The sequence below is a fragment of the Uloborus diversus genome, chromosome 6 (genome assembly GCF_026930045.1).
Source record: "Uloborus diversus isolate 005 chromosome 6, Udiv.v.3.1, whole genome shotgun sequence".
Taxonomy (NCBI): domain Eukaryota; kingdom Metazoa; phylum Arthropoda; class Arachnida; order Araneae; family Uloboridae; genus Uloborus; species Uloborus diversus.
The window spans coordinates 3,408,932-3,422,332 of record NC_072736.1 but is presented as its reverse complement, the minus strand read 5'-3'; the positions used below and the strand labels follow the sequence as shown (position 1 = coordinate 3,422,332).

The following is a 13,401-nucleotide window of genomic DNA, read 5'->3' as shown; positions in this document are numbered from 1 at the left end:
TTTAATAAGGTTTTGGTTCTAAAAATAAAGAACTTTTGCACATTTTGAAGAGGAAAAGGGAATTTGTCTATTGCCCATTCTTTCCCCATCCTGTCTGTTGCTGGCCATCCTGTCTGTTGCTGGGTGACATTGGATTTTTTGGCTTCTGTTACTGAGGGTCAGACCTTTTTTCAAAATTGAGCATATAAAATAGAGTTAACTAATTCAGAGGATCCAAAAGCAGCCAAACATTAGATGAGATGTTGTTGCATGAGAGAAAAATAGTTTTAAAAGTCTAAATACATTAAAAGGTTCAGAAAATTGAGTTAGCCTTAGAGCAATATTTTAAGCATGTCTATGACAGGTGCTGTGGTGCCGTTACGCTGTTGCTCTTTCATCTAATTAAATCAGAAGTTTTTTGTTAGGTGTATCATTGCTGCAACAAATGTTGTTGAACATTTCATGTAAGTTTTAAAAGTTTTCCCCATTAGTGAAGACATTGCTAATTATATTATAGGCAGCAAAGAAACAAGTGTCAAAAGGAAAAACATTTACTGCAAAATAAATTAAGTAGCTTAAAAGTTGCTTAAATTGCAGATATGAAACTCTCCAAGTGAATGAGTACCTGCTCCTGGACCTCGATAACGAAACACTGATGTTCTGAAACATCAAATTTTTAAATATATATGTATCTATTTGTACATGGTGAACTGTAACAAATGCTTTTGTGAGAGAAATAAACTCACAACTTGGGTTATTATTTTTTTTTACTAAAGATCCCCTGAACTCTCAATGTGGGCACCCCAATGGGAGATTACTGTGACTACCCAAAAAATTTCCTTTTTCAGCACATTTTGAGTTTCCGAAACAGTATTGAAAAAATGCATTTAAAAAAAAATTATCATTTATTTCAATTTTCTTGCTAGAGAGATCCGATGAACTCAAAGAGCAATGTGGTGACGTCTCAGCCAAAGTCTTCTGAACAGCCCACCGCCATTCCTCTGCCTCCTCCTTCGAGTTCTCCGACAGATGGCGCCTCGGAGAGGACGAGTCTCAACGCCACACCACAGACCACTTACGCAACCAAAACGAGTCCGGAGAGCTAGGCCCTATCCACTCTACTTTCCTAGAATTTATTTCTATTTTTGTAATTAGTTTTTAATTTTAATTCAAATTGTTTTTACCTTATCGGCTGTATAGAGCTTTCTAGAAGCAAACTGAAAGAAACCTCCAGGCCGTATGTATTGAAAATCTCGGATTTGTCTCACACTGAAGTTGTACCCGATATGTATTACTATTGTATGCTTGTATGTCAATTAAAATGTTATCATTTGTGGAGTGGGGAGGGGAGCTGAAACTTTAGTCTCAACAACCTGCAAGAAGCATCAAACTGAGTGATTATATGCAGTGGTGAACCCAGAAATTTTTTTTCAGAGAAGGATATTGTTACTTTTAGTTTATTTCCATGGTCAGAAAACAAAAATTTCCTGAGTTTCTGAAAAGGGTCTATCCCCAAATCCCCCCTCCCTTGGATACACCCCTGATTATGTGTTCCTTCATTGCCTATAAACTTTAAAAATGTTAGATTCCATCTTAGTTTGTCAATAAAGAAATTTGGAATTTTCAGTTATGTTTACGATATGTTGAAGGAAATAGTCTACTTGTATATCTTTTAATTGTTACCAAGGCAAGCTCAAAACAAATTTTATTGCAAAACAGGACATTGCCTTCTAGTATATGGTGTTACAACCAAAATAATGCAGTCATTCTGAAGGGCATTCTTAGATCTGATTTTTGGTTTCATTAAAGGTTCATTGGGAGAAGATAACAATTGTGAAAACAATTAGAATTAAAGTAGTAAAATTCTGTCTTTAAAATGTTATTTTTATGGAGTAAATATTTTTTTTCCCATCTACAACTGTTCAAACATGTATCAGATAGTCTTGTTTTAAACTACAAACTAATATTAAATATCTATTTTCTCTTCTGTTTTAAAAACTTTTTTTTTCTTTTTGAAAATTGAATGAAATTTTTTAAAAAGAAAAAAAAAACTTTTATGGAAATAAAATTATCCTTCAAAGTGATTTTAAAATAATATGATTTTAAGGATTTTTGCAAATGAAACTTTAATAAATTCTTGACAAACCAGCTGCAAAGAAAAATAAAGAATTTTTTGGTTAATTGCAGTAGGTATGAATGTATTTTTCATAACACCAGTAGACTGACATATTTTACAGTTTTACTTATTCCTTACATGTACCCCTTATTAGTATTGCCTAGTATTTAATGGAGAAATTAAAATGTGTTTTCATTGTTCATGCCTTGGATATTTTTAATTTTTGATTTCATCCATAAATGTTAAACACAAATCTTCACTATGAAATACTTATTAGTTTTCAGTCATAAAAGCCTTTATCCTATTTAATGTTTTTGTCTGATAAATCCAAAGTTCTTCAAGAGTTAAGTATTGGGAACATTCTATGTTTTAAATGCTTTTTTAAATTGTTCTGGTCTAATGTTTTAAAATGTTTGCCAAAACAGCTATTGTTAAGGTCTATTTCATTATTTTGACCGTATCATTATATTGTCATTAACTCTACTGGTTATCCTGTCTTTGTAACTTTACTAGAGGTGAAGAAAAAGATAAGTACATATTTGAGTGATATTGTGAGAATGGATATTAATGAAGAAAAACACATATAAGCTCTCATATTATGCTTGTTTATCAGAAGAACTATAAATTTTCTTGTTGGTGTCATTCAGCTGTTATTAAAACATAAAAATTATATTTCTGGTATGTTACATACAGTAAACAAGATTTGTACTTAAAAAATGTGCTTAAAAAGTGATAAATTCTGTTGCAGCGAGGCTTTCTAGATTCGTCTTTAAAAAGTAAACTCATGTTAGAAATATTTTCAGTCAACCCAAAAGGCAAAATTGAAAGTTGCCTGCTTATTTTCTACCAGTATCCAAAAAGTATCTTTTAGTTATGAGGTATACTTGATGTAATAGTTCAAAAAATAAGTGCGCCAATTGTCTTTTCGTAGATAGGAATAAAACAAGTATGTAAGTGTGGTGTTACTCCGAACACATTGTCATATCTACAATTCAGTGTACCTACTATTTTGTTCGTAAAATTTTCTTTTTGGTTTTATATATACAGTAGGCGCTGCTTAATGTGATCACTTTGGGTCAAATATAATTTGATAACAATGACCGAAAAGAATCCAGGAGACACAAAATAATAATTTTTTTCCAATTAAGGTGCATTTATTTTGGCAACCTCAAATTAAAATCACAATGACTCAACTGAACGCAGTTTTAAATTATAAATTATTAAGTTAACAGAACGGAAATATCTGAATTATAAAAAGTTAAAGCTAAATTATGCAATTTTTAATCACACAGTAATAGGTGAAAGTAAAATATGACCGTTTTCCCTGACATTCGTAAACCAGTTTCAAAGCACATTCAGCTTCTCTATCTTTTCCAGCATGGTTTTGCTTGTTGTTTAAATTTTAATTTAACTTCACTTTGTTTTCAATCTCGACACAATTCTTTAATAGTTTACAATGTAATGGCAACAATGGAGGTCCTACATCAATGCCTGCAACATGACCAGGGACTGAATTTTTTTAGATGCAAAAGAAAGTTTTCTTAGGGGGAGTCTGTGGTCACTGGGGGCGAACTTTCTGTAGCTTCATTCCTAGAAAAATTTTGAACTGCTATTGAAAACCACAAAATGCTACACAGAAAGTTAGTCTCGTCAGGGCAGGGGTGATAGTAACTCAACATCAAAAACCCTGAAAGTGAAAATGAAAAGCAACGAAACCCTGAGAGGTTACTAACACTATGTGTTTCATTTCCAGGGGTATCTTCAATGAGGGGAGGGGTCATATTAACACAGATTGAACCATAGAAATTTTTGAACGAGTGCTTTATGGTGTTTTTCTCCCTTTATTTTTTCTTTTTTGAGCAGCGCATCCCTGTCGTGCAAATATCACAGTAGTTGAACATAAAAACAGCAAATAGGAAACAAATATACACTCACCTAAGTAGTTTAAAGAAAAGCCAGAAGTTCGTTTCTTAACATGAAAGGAAACTAATACTGAAATTTTTGACAAATGAATTATTTTAGTCATATGAAATTTTGTTCTATGATGCAAAAATTAAAAATTCCTTGAAGGCCTCTTGTATACATACAGAAAAAATCAATTAAAAATAACTTAAAATGAACAGTGAATATAGAAATGCTCAATTTCTTTGACAAAAGGTCCACTTATTTAAAAAAACGTCCAATTTTTGTTTGTTTTGTTTCAGTTCTGTTGTCTTGTGACAAACTCCTTTTTTTCTGTCTTTGTTTTTCCTCACCAGAAGTAGTAGGTGATGCAGTTTCTAGAACATGATTGCTACTTGTACTACTCGATGCTTCAGATGGATTTACAGAAGGATTTTTTGCCTGAAGTGTCTGCTGATAAGTAGCCCAACTATGCAATAAATTTCTTCCAAAATTTCCTTGTAGCGGTTCATGCACAGGATCATTACTGCCAAATATATCACAGGTGCTTGTGCCCATAGAATGCAAATAATACTTGACAGTTTGTATAGCATCTAAACTTTCCATATTTAATGAAGTTCTGCTATCAGTGACTATATCGTCCATCCAGTTGAATGCACTTTCAACTGATGGCCCGTGAAAACAAGACAATACTGCTTTGATCAGTTTTGAAAGTTTAACATATTTTAGGCTATCTCCATTCTGAACACTCATAACATGTGTCCAAAACGAAATCAAATTATTACTCTGCTGAGATAGAGAGCTATCTATTTGATACTCTCTTAGTTCTGCATCTAAGAGAGGTATTTCTTCTTCGGGAATTACAGTAGGCAATAATTTTGCCAAATTTATGATGGCAGCAAATGTTGTTGTTACCCCTCTTAGAGTAGGATTAAGGGCAGAAAAAAAAGATATTAGAAGTGAATTACTGAACGGCAATTTTTTTTCCATATATTGAGCACATTTAGTATAAGCAACTTTCAAAACCTCTTTTAATTCTTTAAAATCAAAACTAGGATCATTTCCTTGATTGGCATTCATCCCTGTGAAAATTAGTTTATCGGGAAGAGAGTTTGCTCTATCTGCGATATTAATCTTTAAAATGTCATTAAATGAATTAATATTTGTAACTAATTCATGCTTTAAGAAAAAGGCGAAAAATGTTTTTGTCAAGTTAACCATTTCCACATGCAGTTCATGTAAAAGGCATTCCTTGCTCTGGAATAATTTTACATACCTGTTAAAATGAGGTAGAACAGATTCATAGATTCCTATGAGAAACAGAGTCTTTTTTTGTTCTTCAAACAGTCTTTGAGTTATTCTGTTTTTTCTAATTCTACCTTCTGCAGTTAATCTTTTTTTTTCAACAGTTTTTGAACTTTTTTAATTGATTCTATTTCTTCTTTACGCAATTGCTTCTTTTCATAAATCTCTTCTAACTGTTCCTCATATAATGGTGTACTCCATGAGAAGTAAAAAATTAATAATGCATCCCATAAATGTTTTAGGCGCTCAATGACAAGAAGAACATAAAGCCACCGATGATCCAGGCGAGAAAGTGGCGTTAAGGGCTTAATTTTAATTAAAACACAAATTTCAAAAAACAGTTCCCTTTTATCAGTGCTCTTTAAGTCAAAATATATGTTGTCTACCAAGATTTCCAAATGCTTCAGAAAAGGTTCTGTGAATTTTTTGGCGCAATTGTTTGCAGTGTGGCAAGTTTCCCCACTTATATCTAACAAATGAGGAGCTTTTTTTGTTCTAAGTTTCGTTTCAGCTCCGTTTTTTTTGCCTCGCATAGTATTACACGAATCCAAACAAACACTTATTAAATTACTCCATGGTATGTCATTTGATGCCATAAGGGATACGAGCGCATTATACACAGCTTCTGCGCTGCAAGCCGATAACTTCAGAGAGGCCAAATGACGCAGCACCACTTTACTCTGAACTTCAGAAAAATATCGTACCAGTACTGCCAATACGCTATCAGAGGACCTGCTGGTGCTTTCATCTATGTTTAGAGAAAAGAATGAAGTCTTTAATTCTCCGATTTGTTCATCTTTGATCGTTTTGGAAAGTCCATATTTCATTTTGTAAGCTGCTGCTGATCTTGATAATTGTAAAGCTTTTAAAGCGGAAATATCAAGCGCTAAGGTTTTCGATAATTCTATTAATTTCGGCGCTAAAGAAAATGCAAGCGAGTTCTCCGCTATAAAACTCGGTATTAAAGCTTCGTCTCTTGTTTTTCTTGATGCTGTGTCGAGAGTACGTTTATCCTCTTCATTTTCGAAGATACTCCCGCCAACAGGACAAAGTGCATTTATAACCTGAGAATGCAGAACTGATTCACGGGCTTGTTTGTGGGTGCTTGTACCCGAATAGTTTTTTAAGGATTTTAACCCTTCATTACTGTATTTAATCGAAGTGTTGCAGCAAATGCAAAAACATTTGCCAGCTTCATTAATTTTTTTGCACCAAACACTTATTTTCTCGTTGCGTTGATCCAGCTTCGACAGCCATTCCCATCAGAATTTATTTTTAAGTCCTTTTTCAATTTCTGCAATATCGTCCGCTTCGGAAAGAATTTTCATTTTCTTAATAGAAGACGCAAGCTTAACACAAAAGCGAACTCATAGTCGTAGAAGCGAGAACACAAGAGACAAAATGGCTATTATCAAACTACGACGAACAATGCTACCCTCATCAGTGGAGTGATTCCGAAATTCCGTTCTGTCTACGTATGTTTACCCTCCCTCTCCCCTACCATCAAGACATATCCTCCTAGGAGGATGCACAGCTGCGCCAACGATAATGCACTTGCGGGGGAAGAAAAAGGGAGGGGCTTTAAAACTCTTCTCGTTGAACTGCCGACTACAGAAACCGGGCTAGACATCATGGTCTTGTCTCCCCTTCGCCTCTTGTTTGGCGCTCGCAAGGCAGGGAAGGAGGAGAAAATGCGCAAAAAATAAAATCACGGAACAGCATTTTGGGAAACCCGGAATGCTTTTTCGGAAAACCCGGAAATCTGTGGTAGCCCCGGAAAACTAACACCCCTGGTCAGGGTTTGCATATGTATTTCTGTTAATTGAGGAACAAAAACGGGGAAAAAATTGAAAGTTTATGAAAAAGTGATAACAATAAACGAAGACCATGATTACAATATCGGACTTTTTTAATGTGTGTTTACATACAAGTGTTCCGGGACTTCGTGATTTTGATAAGCGAATGATAACATTAACCGTGATCACATTAAGCGGCGCCTACTGTAGTGTGCATTTTATGATGAAAGGGTTAATTCTGTGTGAGTTTTCAGTAAGCCAAAGTGATGCTAGTCCCCATATGTATGCTATTGAATTCAGCAAAATATCTATTAAAAGGGTGTTGATGATCATTTGTATGAAATCCCACAGTATCCACTAGAATATTTTTTGGATGGCAGAGAATGTAGTTTTTTGTGCATTTAAATGTAAATTATATTTTTTTCTTGATATTTATTTTCCCCCTCTTAATTAGTAGTTTTTGTTATTGTTAACTTTTTAATTACATCACACTTGTGTTCAGTTATTACATTATTTTCTCTGTAAAAGAATTGAAGTTTTGTGTATTAAATGTACTAGCTGGCTTAGTTCTAAATATTTAACTTCTTTACTAATAATAAAGCTAAAAGTCTCTCTGTCTGGATCTCTGACGCGCATAGCCTAGACCGTTCGGCCCGATTTTCATGAAATTTGGCACAAAGTTAGTTTGTAGCATGGGGGTTTGCACCTCAAAGCGATTTTTCGAAAATTCAATGTGGTTCTTTTTCTATTCCAATTTTAAGAACAAAATTATCGTAAGATGGACGAGTAAATTACGAAATTATCATAACGTGGAACCGTAACATGGGCACAAGCCAATTGGCGAGATTCGAAATTATCATAACGTGGAACCGCAACATGGGTACAAGCCAATTGGCGAGAAAATTCACCACACATTATTTGTAAATATACAGGCGAACCAAAAGACCTTTTAATTTTTCTTTTACGGGCAAAGCCGTGCGGGTACCACTAGTTTAAATATAGCTGTGAGACCAAAAAAAAAATGTTTTGTTTTCTTCTAAGCAACTAAAATTCTATTTCTTTTCACTCGATGTTGCTTGTCTGCATTTTATCACTTTCGTGAAAGTTAGAAAAGGATGACCGTTCACTGCACACCTTCCCTTTTGTTATGTTGAGTATATTTATTTAATGTAAAAAAATTGCAGTTACATGTTTTATAGTCAGGATTTAAGTCTTTTTTTTTCTTCCCTTTCCTATTTGCGTTAGTCCTAAATCTTTCTTTCTGTATGGATCAATGAGTTCACAATGTCAAAGGAAAAATGTCACCCTTTCTTTTCTTTTTCTTATTCTATAATTAAACAAGAATTGCATTTGAAATTATTATTCATTCAGAAAATGGTTTGCACATTGATTTGATTATATAAAAAATCACAATCTGTTCTGCAAGATTTTCTTCAGTAAGACATTGCCTTTTGTCGTTTAATATCATTTCTTAAGATTTTTACCTTGCTCATTGGCTACCAGAAGAGGCAATATTTAATTAAACAAAATAGTTTTCTCTTTGTCATCCGATTTCTCAGGGCCGGATTTAGGGGAGGGCAGGCGGGGCTACTGCCCCAGGGCCTCCACAACAAAGGGGCCCCCACAATAAAATTTTTACAAAATATCCTAACTTTCACGGGTCGAAAATATCGGATATATACATATATATCAAAATATTTGGATATATATCAAAGTATCGGATATTTTCGAACCCTGATTAGGGGCCTCCACTCCTTCGTTGCCCCGGGGCCTCCACACTTCCAAATTCGGCCCTGCGATTTCTCCTTTGCAGAGAATTGAATGCTCATTTTTAGTTTTCTCTAAGTTAAAAAAACTAAAATAAACTAAAAATTGCAGAAATATGCATTTATTTTGAATAATTTGACATTTTTATGCAACTATACACACTAACTTCAAAAAAAGCAAAAATACGCCCCCCCCCCCCCCCAAATTGCATATAATCTGAGCTTTAATTATCACAAAACTGGGTGGACCGAGATGATTACTTTTATTATTTCATGAGTCATCCAATTCAGTGGCATAGCAAAAAAAAAATTCACGTTTCTTGCATGTGTGTTCATACATATAATCGTGAGTATCATGGGGAGAGTGGGGCATGACACCCTATCTGTCAATTAGCTGCGGCTCTGGTGTAATTGAATTATAAATTTATTATTACAATTGAAGCATTAACATTAGATTTAAATCAAGTTAATTGCAAAAAGATTTAATTGCAAACGTCACTATTTCAGTTCTTCTTTGTTACAAATCAAAAATTTATAAATGGTTTAGAAAGTCCTTTTTTATCCATGCAGTTCATTCGGTTGCGCTAAAACAATTGCAATCTTGCCCTGCTTCAAAATGCAATTTGCGAATCGTGCCAAATCAAGTTTTGTAATGCAATAAGTTAAATGTTTGGTTTCACTTCTTTACTATCAAAATCAACATCAATTATTGTACTTTATCCCCGCTAAACTATGTCTTGGCATGAAAGTAGTTATTAACAAGTATTATTGGCTCTTCCCTCTCTAATTTAGGTGGGAAAAAAGGAGAGTGAATGACTTACGTTGTCTCATTCCTGTACTGAACATAAGTGAAGCATTTTTTTTTCTTTCTTCTTTTTTGATTTTATGGAGGGAAAGTTATGGTTCTTTTTTATTTCTATAATTGGTAAAATTTTATTGAAGTAAACTTTTTTGAGCAAAACGCTGAAAAAATAAGTTTGCACATTTGCTGAGTGTTACTTGTACTGGCAAATGATTAGACGATAAGTATTATATGGTAATCCAATAGCAAATGTTTGTTAAAAGACTGCTACTGTAGCATAGATTTGCTTTGAGATTTAGTAAGCGTACATTCCACCAGCAAGTGTAAACTCGTATGTTTCATAATCTTTCTGCATGTGTTACAAGGATGGAATTTCTGGTCTTGCTTTTTTACAAAATGAATAAGTAAATTGCACTATGAGGGCAGATACAACTTTTGAGAATTTCTCATTTTCTTTTAGATGATTTTAAAAAATATGTAGCCCTGTTAAGCAGGGGTCTCTAACCCAAGGCCCACATCCGGCTCATGAATAAATTTTGTCCGGCCCAGAAAAAGGTTTACAAACTAAAAATAAAAAAATAATAATAATAAAATATTGATTAGATAATGTATTTCCTTTTAGTGTTTTTTGAAGGAAACTAAGCATCCAAAATCTCCAAAACCACTGAGCTCTTAGTTAAGGAAAAATCATAGGTGTACTGGGTACTTTCTGAACTGAAATATAGTTGGATTGTTCTCCTGTATTGCCTCCAAAAATTTATATTGTGGCTCTTGAGTAAAAAAAGGTTGGAGTATATTTTAAATTTTGCATAAACAGTATATTTTGTCAAGGAAGAAAAAGAAGGACTTTGTATTATAGTTTGTGTATATAATTTCAGGTTTGAAGAGATTAACACTTTTAAATATTGATTTTACATGTTAGTTCTGTCTACTATATGTTATTTGTATGATGAAGTCTAAATTGTGAAGCATGATAATTGTTGTGTTTGAATGAATTGAACTTGAAGCACTTATACAAAATAAAATGCATCACTACTTTCTCTGTATATATTATAAAGATTCTAAAATGAAGAACTGTCCTGAAAGTGATGCAAAAACTGTAAATTGTGTGCAACTGATTTGTTTTAGGTTATGTAAACTAAGGTGTATTTTTATTTTTTATGGATATGTATTTGCATCTTTAGTGCTAAATTTTAAAATTAAAACCAAAGAATGAATTGTTTCATTATTTATGTGATGAGCTTTTAATTAAATGTAGTTTTAAAGTGTCAATTATCATGGTTTTAAGTCTTTTTCAGATTAAATTATAATTGTTTTATTTTTCGGAGTGGTAAATGATTTAATTGCACAGCCGAACTTGTTTATAAGTTGTCCTGATTTAACGAGAACCTGGATTTAATGTAGAAATCAGAAGCACTTAGCTGATATGATGCTAAGTCTTCTAGCATTCCAAAGTGAACCGAAACAGTAATAGCTTGGAATCCTAAGAAAAAGGGATGACCCTCTGGCCAAAAAAGGGGCAGAGGGCTTTCAAATAAAACAGCACTTTAATACAATTACAAGGGCACTTTTTGATTGAAATTTTGTTATAGAAAAGGCACTTCTTTTTAAATATTTTGGTTTCTTTGTGCATACAAAACCCAAGTAAGAGGGTAAGTAGAAAATAAACTACACTTTTCAGTGCAAAAGTGGCTTCATGACCAACCAAAAACCTTCTACCAGAAAGGCATACGAAAGCTTGTGGCTTGCTGCACCAAGTGCATTGCTAAAGGTGGAGACTATATCAAAAAATAATATATCTGTTGTACATTTATCTTGATTTCAAGCTATACCAGCCTTATGGTAGTTGATGATTTTTGATGCACTGAAACTTCATGTTAATCAAAGCCAGGGGTGCAAATGAGGATTTTTTACGGGCCATGAGTAGTTCTCAACGAATACAGACCACCAACACAAAGACGGTTCAAAGCAAATTAACCAACTTCATTACAGAGAAAAGAATTCTAACAAAGCAATTATGTACAAATTTTTATGATTTTTTTCCCAAACACTTTTTTCTACAAGCACTCTATTATAACAAGCAAATATTGCAGTTTTTTGTGCTTGTTTTAAGCGAGTTCGATTGTACAATTCGCTTACTGTAAGTTGAAAAAAAATAATGCAAGCATTAAAATGCATCTAATATTACCAAAATATTCCTAAATTTTGTTTTAAGAATGTATTAGTTGTATTTCTATCCAAAGTGTTGTATGCATAAATTACAAATAGCAAGACTTTCAGGAATAAAATTTTAGTTCTGTATAATAAGCTAACTTAATTACTTTGTATAGTAGATTGGTATTTGGATTAAACACTTACTAAATGAAATCACTAGTTGAATGTTTCTTTGAAATATTTCTTTCAATAAAATTCTAATGTATAAAGAAAAATTTTCCAAGCATGCAGAAGGAAAATTGATCATGTATCAGAATAAATAAAAGTGTTTTATCTTTCCATGTTTATTATTATTTGCTTTTTTTTTACAACTCGCAGCCATCACGGGACGTGGAGCGTCCTGGCCGCCAAGAAAACTAAATGCCTACTGTCAAGGAAACCAAATGTCACATCAGCAGCCGACAAAAGAAAATAAACGCGACTAAGTACAGTTTACACAACAGAACAAGTTGGGGTTTTCTGGGTTTTTCACCCCTCTGTATCTCAGCACTATGAAGACCCCCAGAGTTGATTTTTGGTGTACTCAATCTCTAGTGGCCCCTGAGGACGTAAACCAAAATATAACCCCCTGGACCATCAGGGGGATTAGGAATTTAAGTTAGAAAATCTCTGTTCAAAAAAGTTTTCGCTTTCTTTGACAGGGCTACAACCCAGACGAAAACAGGAATCAAGCTGAAATTTTGCACACGCATTCCTTGTGCCCTACTGATGTGCCTTTGACCCCCCTCCCCCCTCATTTTTTACCCCACAAATTGCACTTTTCCGGGGTTCTGTCACAGCCCCCTGGAGGGGCTATGGTAATGATTTTTTGTATACATATTCTTGGGGGACCATTGAATACATATACAAAAATTCAACTCCCAGGGACATCATGGGCCGGAGTAATTAAAGTTTGAAATTCACTAATTTCTCCTGAATTCTTATGTACTCGGCTCATAAGGTTTGTTAATTTCTGACTGCAATTGCAAGGTTAGAGCAGATCTAACAGTTATTCAAAAGTTGTCTTAGGAAATGAAATTCAATCAAAACTAATAAAAAAACAGAACCAACAGTTGCAACTAGAGGTTAAATTGCGGATATCACAAATTTGCTACAGCGACTGCGCATACACGCAGACTTAGCTCTTTGGGCTGTCTGTTTTAAGATTTCATGTTTGTTTATATTTAAACAGAGAAACAAATTAAAGAATGAGATTGGAATGCTGTCCCCCCCCCCCCCCCCCAGGTTTTGCCGATACAAAATTTCCTTCCCCCTGTTTTTCAGTTTTGATATATTTGGGTTGGGGGAGACATTTCAAATGTCGGAGAGAAACTGGGGTTAAACCATTAGAATGTTTTGTGTGACATATTAAATGACACTATAAACGCATATGAATATGATACATCTAACTTTATAATTGAAAGCGAAAAGTAGCACTTTTTTATTGGTTTGCTTATTTTCTAAATTAATGCATTTTTCACAAACATAACACATTATGAATTGAAAAAGTATGAAATACGTGTGTGCATATTAGTGTTTTGC

The 13,401-nt window shown here is 33.7% G+C and overlaps 1 protein-coding gene across 1 annotated transcript in view; it reads left to right on the top strand.

Moving 5' to 3' along the window:
• LOC129224420 (dnaJ homolog subfamily C member 5-like) overlaps positions 1-1,697 on the top strand; it is a 40,862-nt gene extending 39,165 nt beyond the window's left edge. The window contains exon 9 of the mRNA XM_054858867.1: positions 906-1,697. Within this exon, the coding sequence (XP_054714842.1) occupies positions 906-1,085 (180 nt within the window). The 3' untranslated portion in view covers positions 1,086-1,697. The remainder of the gene's footprint in view (positions 1-905) is intronic.
• Positions 1,698-13,401: the final 11,704 nt, after the last annotated feature.